The 9,918-nt window shown below is 49.9% G+C and overlaps 1 protein-coding gene across 1 annotated transcript in view; it reads right to left on the reverse strand.

The window, feature by feature from the left end:
- The window catches only part of TMEM86A (transmembrane protein 86A), a 29,030-nt gene extending 22,598 nt beyond the window's left edge, over positions 1–6,432 (reverse strand). Inside the window, exon 1 of the mRNA XM_064163251.1 lies at positions 6,345–6,432. Within this exon, the coding sequence (XP_064019321.1) occupies positions 6,345–6,365 (21 nt within the window). The 5' untranslated portion in view covers positions 6,366–6,432. The remainder of the gene's footprint in view (positions 1–6,344) is intronic.
- Between the last annotated feature and the right edge of the window lie 3,486 nt (positions 6,433–9,918).

The following is a 9,918-nucleotide window of genomic DNA, read 5'->3' on the forward strand; positions in this document are numbered from 1 at the left end:
TCTGCTGAGAGGTTAAAAAAAGATTAAACCTTGCCATTCAAACTTGACAGAAGTCTGAAGGCCAATTCAGTAACATGGCTTGTCTCATCTCCCCTCAGTCTTGGACAGTACGTGTCTGGCAGTAGTCTACACGAATTAGGCTTGGGGATAAAGTGCAGGCTGCTGGTAGCTCATAGCAAGGTGAATCAAAACAACCACCATCCTCATTCACAGGTAGATTTACAACCCAAGAGTCAGTCTGCAACATTAAGTTAATACAAGAGAAGATGACTTCTAAAGGTCCTTCCAACCCAAACCATTCTATGAATATAAGTTGTGCTTACCCAGAGAGAAACTGCCTGTGTAATTCTGGGTCAGAGACTGCAGTGTGAGCCCCAGGGCTCTCTGTGGGTGTCTGAAATCCTTCCCACCCCATCATGCTTGAAATCTTCCAGGAAAGCTCTTGCCCAGCCCATCTACTGCCTTTGAGCTCTGGTGGCATGCCATCTCCTAGACACAGTTTTCTGCTCCATGTCACCTGGATATGTGTTCACATTCATCATTACCTGGAGAGAAGCTCTAGATTGAGACACCTGTCATACGGAAACCTGTCATTAGCTTAAATGCTCTTTAGATTATGACAGCACGAGACATGGACGTAGGAAGGGCACAAGTGGGCTACCAAAAGCAACATCTGTCACCTTAGGCATGCTGCAGGAAGCAAAACCTCTACCTGTGCTGCAATGACAAATCTATTGGGCATTGTGTGGCGTGAAAGACAGCAGAAAGATTAAGCGCTAATATAATAGCCACTCTGGGAGGGAAAGGAGTTATATAACCAATAATCTTTTTGCTGTTCAAGAGTTTCCACATGCCAGCAGAAGACAAGTTCCAGATGCCATCTTTTTCTGAGTCTAATTTCACTGGAGTTATTATTTCCTCAGTATTATGCAGTTACCCACAGAGAAAGATAACTTTGGCTCTTCCCGTCACACTGTGTATTTTGGATATAGATACTTGAAAAGAGGATGAAATAAATGCTTCTCTGTCCATTCAGGGGAATTATGTGAAAGCAGAGGCTTCTGAACTGACCCATAATTTCAGTGTACAAAGCACACTTTGAACAGCAGACATGTGTGACTTGAGTGATAGACTTGAGTTAATGAAGCCTTTAATCTGCAGCACTGATCAGCACGAACTGCTTAATGCAGCCACAGTGGGACTGGGAAGAGCGTGAGAGAAGCCTGCACTCCCAAGCCTCCAATTGCAGTTACCCATCTCTAAGCCCACCCTCTCATAGCAACAGCTACAGCAAAAAATTCAATGTCAGAGCAAGAATGTGCAAGTTCAGTCTGAGAATATAAATCGACACTTGTAACACTGCTCCTGAGCTCTGTCTGGCATAAATCAGCACAGCTTTATGCTCACTAGGACCAAAGCTTTTAGGTTTCTCCCAGAAGATATGACAGACATAAATGTTACTAAGCTCCTGCTAAGCTTACCTAGGTGGTGATTCCCTCCCTTACTTCATTGAGAACAGAAGCTCAGAAATCTTTTCTATAGTTCATTCAGATTGGATTGTTTTTCATACAGTTGCTGTGCTTCTATAATCATCTCTGTGGTATATAAATGTGCCTGTTTACAAGCCTCCTGCGTAATAAAACCTCGATTTATGATGTATATAAGTAATGAGGAAAAATAATGAACCACAACAACGTTGCATATAAACAAAGGGAACAAGCAAAATTAACTATTCTGGCTGCTAACCCTTTATGCATTAACACAGAAATAACACATCCTCTATTTAAGAAGTGAAGGCTGAAATAGTTCCAAACGTGCTCTGGCTTTCTTGTTTTCAACAGCAGTTTGAAGATTATGGACTATTAACTATGCCTAGACCCACTGCTGCTACAGCTGCCCACAGTACAGAGTCTCTAAGCAACATGATTTGCATCAGGTCTCTACATTCATCTGGCTCGGTGGGGTTTAGCTCAAAGGATACTCACCCAATTCTTCAGCACAATTCTGTATTTGCTACAGGTGAAGAATTTTCCAGATCCTACTTTTCAGAATTTTTGGCCAGTTCTTGTCAGCAACCTTCATACTTCCCCATAGTGCTATCCTGCATCGTCCCTGCCCATGACATGGGGGTTGGAACTGAATGATCTTTGAGGTCACTTCCAACCTTGACAATTCTGTGATCTATTCAAGAGGTTGTGAAAGGCTTTTTCCAGGAGTGTGCTGACTACTTCCCCCCTAGAGAACTAGCTGAGAGCTTGATTTGCTTGGTGCAGCCTAAACAAATACTCTTCCCCAACCCAGCCACCTGTTTAAAAATGCAAATACATCAGAGGGCAAAGGGACAGAGATGAAGAATGTTGAGATACGGCTTCTGGGCAAAAATCTGTCCCACGCAGGGAGTTTCACCTCCCTTCCACAGACAGGACTGTGCTAGGCCAGGTTAAAGTCAGGTGCAAAGGGGATGTGCTGGGGATGAACCCCATAGTTCATCTTGCTCAGACACACCAATGTCATTGTAACTGTCCCCTAAAAGACCTCTATTCTCAGCCAGTTAATGTCTTCCCATTTCCCACGCTGTTTTCCTCGAGGCAGTGTGAAGCCCTGTACTAAGTTTAGCCCTAACTTTAGGGGAAAGAACAGAGTCCCTTCGAGCACGGAGCATTATGTATATGCCAGAATGATTGTGTATCTCCAGGCTCATCTCCTGCGCATGTGGCCCCTGCAATCCTGGTGCCTGTGGGCAGCAAGGTCCTTAGGGCAAGGGTTAATTCCCACATGCTCACACTGAAGACTGCTTAACCAATAGCAGGGGAAATAAAAACCAGGGCAAAAACAATTAAAGAGACAGTCTCAGGCAGGACTTTTATTAGGATGGCACCAGTGATGACTGAACAAGAAGGGAATTGCACCTCACACATCCACAGAGCAAACGCATGGTTTATCAGCGCTGCTCTTCAACCACAGGCTCTCAGCTCACACAGCTTGATGCAGAAGAGCACAGTTCTTCATCAGAGCACTATCAGGAATAAGATTTTTTAAGCAGGGTGCTCCTGCTTGCCTAGCAGAGTTAGCAGTGAAAGCTTCCTTCCAAGGTGACTTCCAAACAGAGCAAGCATTGCCCACCAGCTGGAACAGGACTGGCAGACAAATACATCTTCTCTGCCACATCCCAGTGCAAGTCTAGACTCTGGCATCAGCAGGACCTGAGAGCTTTATTCCAGCTGAGGACCTGGCACAATATGTTAAAAGGTATTTTGGCCCCAGACTTGTTTATTTGTGGGCATGCTCCTCCCTCAGCATATCTGAGCTGTGCATCAGCAGACAGAACAGCTTGGCTAGCTCTGCACCGTGCCATGGTCTCTCCTTGCCCACAAGGCAGCCATGCCAACCCCTAGGCCATGATGCACACCTGGCAGCCAGCACAAACAAGCAGTCCTAGCTGCATGTCTCTGTAGCTTCCTCTCTGTGGTCCCTGTCTGTCTTTGCCTGCTTTCTTCTATCTGTCAGTTTACAGCAGGCCTGGAGCTCAGGATTTCTGAATCATGTTCTAAAGAAGAAAGGAGGGAGATGCAGGAGACCAGGTTGTACATGAGCAGCCAGGGCCATCTGCTACAGTTCTGTACAGAGGCCACCACTGTTAAGAACGGGAAACAAAATCAGGCACTCTGGACTGTGCTCTTCTAGCATCCTCCTCGCTGAAGATGAGCTGCAGTGCACTGGGAGAGGACACACTGTGGACAAATCAATACCTCTGGCTAATTTCACAGAATCACAGAAACATTCAGGTTGGAAAAGACCCTCAGGGTGACCAAGTCCAACTGATAACCCTGCTCTGCAAGGGGCACCCTAAACCTTATCCTCAAGCACCACATGCAAACACATCCAGAGTTGGTGACACCACCCTGGGCAGCCCATTTCAATCCCTGACCACTCTTGCTGGGAAAAATTTTTCTAGTATCTAGTCTAAACCTACCCAGTTGCAGTTTGAAGCCATTCCCTCTTGTGCTATCACTAATTACCTCTGAGAAGAGACCAGCACCAACCACTCCACAAGGTCCTTTCAAGCAGCTCTAGACACCAATGAGGTTTCCCCTCAGACTCTTTTTCAAACTAACCATCCCCAGCTCCTTCAGTTGCTCTTTATGAGATTTATTTTCCAGGCCCTTCCCCAGCTTTGCTGCCCTGCTCTGCACTCATTCCAGCACCTCTACATCCCTCTTGTGCTGAGGTGCCCAAAATCAAACACAATACTTGAAGTGTTATGCCTTCAGTGCTGCCCTTCCCAGAGCACATCCTCATCATGTGTTACAGCAGCAACAGCCATGCTGGATCCAACTCCCGGTCTATCTAGGCCTCAAAAGGCAGTGTGGCACCAAAGATAAGCCGGGCCTCAAGCACAGACAGGCTGCTCACCCACTGCTGTTACCTTTGGCAAGTGACTTGCTGTCCCAGCAGCCACACAGCTGTGCATGCTGACATTCCAGCCTGCCCTCCGTGGGCCACAGCGTGGCTGACACCGGAGCAGCATGGTGTGCTCCTTGGGAGGAACAGCAAGGTGAAATCCCACTCAAAGCCATCTGCAAAGAATTGCACCTTAGCAGACTGATGGCTTGCAGCTCTTTTTTCTGAGCTCTCTGGTGAATCAGACACCTTACCTTCCCAGCTCTACAGCCATGGTAAACAGCTGCAGATCTAGTAGCAGCTCCTGTCTCATTGCCCATCCCAACATCCATGGTTTGACACCCCTATTAATTGTCTTTGGTGCAAGCCTTGGTCTCTCAGGGGTGAAGCCAGAGCAGAAGGGTGCTTTGTTACATGTCAAAAAGGCACATGAAGAAAGCCTGGGGTTTCGTGTTTTCATCTTCTGTCCCAAGTTACCTTCCCAAAGTACAATTACTGGCATAGGTAAAGCCTTCCAGTTGATACACCCTTCATTTCTGATGGGTTTTGAGACATTGCAGTATTGTCCCAGCATAAAACTTCACTTCCGAGTACCCGTGCACTGTAAGCAAAAGCATTGCTTAAGAGTGAATTGAGCTTATGGCACAGAAGCACAAACTCTGTAATTATTTTTGAAAAGCACCCAAAAAATGGTTTGGCACCACACTGCTGTAATTTTCAAGCTACTTCCTTCTGTCTCTTAAGATAAAAGTCAGCCCCGGGCTGCTGATGAACTTACCAGGTACACATAAATAACCGGGGGAAAATGCATCTGAAGCAGCAGACAATGCGAGCTGCCGCACAGAACCGCCAAAGCCATCTACAAGTTGTGAGCTCAGAAGGGGGCAAGGCCAGGAGGGCTACCTGCGAGGCACAGCGCAGCACACCGCCCGTTCACCAAGACAAGGATGATAACGGATCTGCAGGGAGCTGGTCTAGCAACAGTCGGTGCTAGCGCAACAGCGGAGCCTCGGCAACTTTCCCACCACCAGGTCGCAGTTGTTGCAGCACGCAGCAGCCTGCTGGTGCGCTCGGACAAACCCTCGCTTTCCAGAACCAGGAGCACACAAAGCCTCGTGTCCCACAGCGCAGCTTCTCCGCTGAGCTGGCTGGAAGCGCTTTGTCCTCATTCAGCACTGAATCACCTCCGCAGCCCCTCCACCTGCAGGGCCAGGACCGGACCGAGCCACTTCAGTTACCAGCTGTGCTCTATCAGTCCAGATGTGCTGCTACGTCATCTACGGACAGGACAACGGTCGGTCGCTGCCTTATTGCCGGTTATGCCAACCTTCCTGGTCACAGGAAGGTGGCACCATCCCTGTCGAGCGGCATTAGGTGCTGGTCAGGGGCGACGAGGCCTCGGTGGGGGTGTCCAGCCAATTAAAAGGTCTGCTGGGCGCGCTGGCCCTGGCCCAAGCCGTCACCTGGCCAGCAAACCACCTCTGGCTGCTGACGCGAGGGCAGCAGGATGCTCCGGGCGCTGCCGCGGCGCCAGCCTCGGCCACGGGGCGAGAAGCCGCTCCGGCAGATGCGGCCAGCGGCAGGCAGATGTGCTGCAGATGTGCAGCGCGCAGATGGCAGGGGAGGACGCGGCGGAGAGGCGCGCGGGAGCCGCGGCGCGGGCGCAACAGCTGCCGGGCAGCCCTGGCGCGAGGGGCGTCAGGCGCGCGGCGGGACTCCCACAGCGGCCGCTGCCTCGCGCCCCTCCAGAGCGCGGGAAGCGGCGGGAGCGGAGCGGGAGCGCCGCGGGAGCGGAGCGGAGCGGGCAGCCACGGGGACCCGGCACCGGGTAGGGAGCGCCGGCCGGCACGGAAAGGCGAGAGGGAGGTACCGCCCGGGGAAGGCGGCCCGGGGAGGGGGCGCGGATCTCATCCCTCCCTGCCCACGGCGCGACCCGCACTCACCACGGTGACGGGGGACACCATGTCGGCTACGGAACGCGACCGGCTCCGGCGGCTACCTGACCGCTGTCCGGCTTGCCTGCCGGGCCGCTTTTTTAGGCAGCGGTGACGTCACCGGAGAGGGGTCCCCGCGGCGAATGCGCTGCGGGGAGAGGGAGGGGGCGGCCCCGGCCCCGCCCCGGGGCGGGCGGTAGGGGCAGGGCGGGCAGCGCGGTGCGCACTTCGCTCGGCCCTGGCCGCTGGCGGCGTCCGCGGAGGCTGTCCGCTGCTGGCCGTGCGCCTGCCAGGCCACTGGTAGCGGCTGGGTGCTATGTCGCCTTCCCTCTTCGTTCCTCTATTTCTCGAAGGCGCCGCAACGAGGACGCGGCCTGCGGGGTCCTTAGGCGGGGTTGTGCCGATCGTTGCGAGCTCAGCTGCTGGGCCTTCCCGAAACCTGCCTCCCTCACACCCGGTGCCGAAGCAGGGCGCGCTCCTCTCTCCGCTGCAGCTCTAGCAGGGGCTGGCCGCTCTGATGGCTCTCTCTTGGCCGAGACACCCGTCGGCCCCTTCAGCAAAACGACTTGAGAGTGGGGCCCGCAGCGCGTCCGTCAGCCGCCCCTCAGAGGCTCCAGACCGGCTCCCCGGGCAGGCCTTTGCCCTGACATCGCCCTGTGCTCCGGTGCCGGCGGTACCAGGCGCGGGGTAGCACACCCCCGCCTCACTCCCTCCTCCCTTGAGCACCTGCCTGGGCCCTTCTCCCCAGCCTGCAGCCTGCTGTCCACCATGCTCCTGTTCTTGCCGACAACATGCCTTTGCTCGCATAGATCGCCATGGCCTCCCACCCTGTCTGATCTACCTTGACTCGTGCCCTGTTTCCCCATCTTTCCAGGAGCTTATCTCTCTTGACAACTGCCTCTCTCTTTCCATCGCTGCCATCTAAACCACACAGGTGCCCAGCAGCCCCTCTCCTAGCGAGGCTGGCCATGTTAGTATTACTGTCCCTGCTCCTGTACCCGCCCCAGGAACATGTCCCTCCCAGCTCACCTCCCTAACCCCAGCCTCCTGCCAAGGTCATCCAGAGGCTGCAAAAATGTTAGTGCTGGCACCAACTCAGGGCAAGGGACGTGTTATGTCGGACACTCGAGAGTGGGAGGCAGCAGCTCAGGCTCATTAAAGTGACCCTGGGAGTACCTGCAGTCTGTTTTTACTTGAAGATTAGTATTTGGAGATGCAGGAAGCCACTTTACATGTAATACAGTCTTGCTCAAAAGCTTCACTTCATAACAAAACAAACAGGTACTTAAATAGTAGATGATTAAGTAATCTGCTATTTGCAGCTTGAGCAAAAGTCATGTTCAGTATTTAATCACATCAAGAGGAACATTTTCTTCTATAAAGTGAAACCCAAAAAAACAAAACGGCGCAGTTCTTTTGCAGTCTTTGTGCAATGGATTGGTGTCGTGTTTCTAAGGACAAAATGTACAAGACCAGCAGCCCCGAGATCCCACACAGGCAACCCCACTTATATCAGCAGAGATGTGTAAATAGAGGGCAGCTCTTGGCCCGTCAGCATCCGGTGGGAGCAAGGTGGATGCTGCAACCTTTGCGTCATTTTCCAGTCTGAAGGGGATTTCTGCCCGAATAAAAGAAGCTGGAAATCTGCACTATCAGATCAGAGAGGCACTGCAGTGAAATCTGTGACAAGTAAACCTCAGTCAGACCAAAGCAGACTGTTCTCTGTACAGCAAAAGCCCATGTGGCCACTGCCAGGGGACTGAGTGCTGTTCCTAATGATTTCAGTTAAAATATTTCACAGTGTTTTATTAAGGAAGAAGAGAAGGATAAGCTTTCCCTTTTTTGGGGAGAAGCCAGGTGAAAAAGAGAGGAGGAGGAAACTTCACAGCTTTTCACAAACTGCAGATTTTCCCTGCTGCAATCAAGAAGGACTAGCCCTATCAGAACTAGCACAAGGAAACACAGGTATTTAGGTGTCCAAGGATCCAGTTAGTTTGATGGCATAGAAGGACTCCCAGAACTTCAGTTCCTAATTGCTTTTGAAAATCCTTCTGGGAGCTTGATTATGTCTTGGTAATTAAGTACTTTAAAGAAAAAAAAAACAAACCACAAAGGAAAATCCACTCTTTGGTCCTTAGCCAAACTCTTTGTTTATGCTGGCCTTTGTTTAAGTGATGAGACAGGCAGTGCAGTGGTTAGGGGCACATTTGCGTTTGGGTATTGTTTCTGCTGCTCCAAAAGTGGAGACGATATTAGAATGGATGCAGCTTTGCATTCAGGTTTTTTTTTCTGCTGCAGTTATCTGGTCTGGTCTCATAAATGAGGTGTTTTTGTGTCACACATTTAGAACATCTTAACACTTCAGGGTGAGTTTTCATGCTCAGAGAAACCTATCAGAAGTGAAGGGGAATCTGTCTGCACGTCCTGACTTTCCCATGTCAAACGGGCACTGGGGAACTCAATCTCATTCATTCTGCGTGGGAGGGGGTTGACCTTTTGTGATTTGCAGACAGTTTCTTCCACAAACCTTTAAAAATAGCAATTCAGAAGTCCTAACAGCAAATATGCTATTTATGTGCATCAAAGAGATGACTCCTATGACAAAGTTTTTGCAACTTGAATGTGAGACGACAATTTGCTGATGTTATTTAATACTAGATTAATTTCATATGACTCATAAGAGTATTAATGGGATGATGTCCATTTTTCCACTATCAAAATAAGTGCTACATCAACAACAAATAATTCCTTGTAAGTGAGAGGCACCCTGGAGTATAAATGAGCACTGTGGATAGAACAGAAGTGGTTCACATTTCATCCTGCACTTGCACAAATTACAAATACAAACAACAGAAATATTTTACATTTAATCTAAACTAGGGCTTCTTTGGAGTATGGATTTGCATAGAGCAGAAATCTTTTGCTTTTTAGCTAGATGCAAGCTCTGACAGAACAGGTCCTGGCGCAAATCCATTCCCACTGTAGAAACTAACAGATGAAGCAAACAAAGGAAATGGAGGATCAATGGCTTTGTAACACGGTCACATCTGCCTTGCTCTGGGCATGATGGTTTTGGTGGGGTTTCCTTGCTGGTGGCATTGTAGTCTCCTCTCCTGACTAGTACAGGCAAGAGATCTCATGTGGCTCACCACAACATGTTTTTCTATCTCTTATTCAGGGATTTAACAAAAAATAGACTATATTTCTAATTTTAGGGGGAGGGTGGTATTTTTAGCTCGCTATCAGTAGGCAAACAGAGAGCAGTAATTACGAGAGCATAAATTTGTGGGGGTTGGGTGCAGCTAAACAGAGCATTAAGTACTTCTGTGCATGTTTGTGTTTGTAAATGCTTTCTGCTGGGCCGTGTTTGTGGTGTTTGGAGGAAAAGACAGCAAGCAAGAGCAGCCCCACCTTCAGCTAGGCTGCCACAAAGCCATTTGTTTTCCAGAGCGTTCTGTAGCATTTGGTCTGCTCCCCTTAGCCTCGTGGATGTGCATAGTAGCTCAGTGGCTCATGCAGGTCTATTATTTCTTTTTGAAATGAACCATTTTACATTTCAATAGTAGCCTGACATTTTTTCTTC

The sequence above is a fragment of the Pogoniulus pusillus genome, chromosome 24, assembly GCF_015220805.1.
Source record: "Pogoniulus pusillus isolate bPogPus1 chromosome 24, bPogPus1.pri, whole genome shotgun sequence".
Taxonomy (NCBI): domain Eukaryota; kingdom Metazoa; phylum Chordata; class Aves; order Piciformes; family Lybiidae; genus Pogoniulus; species Pogoniulus pusillus.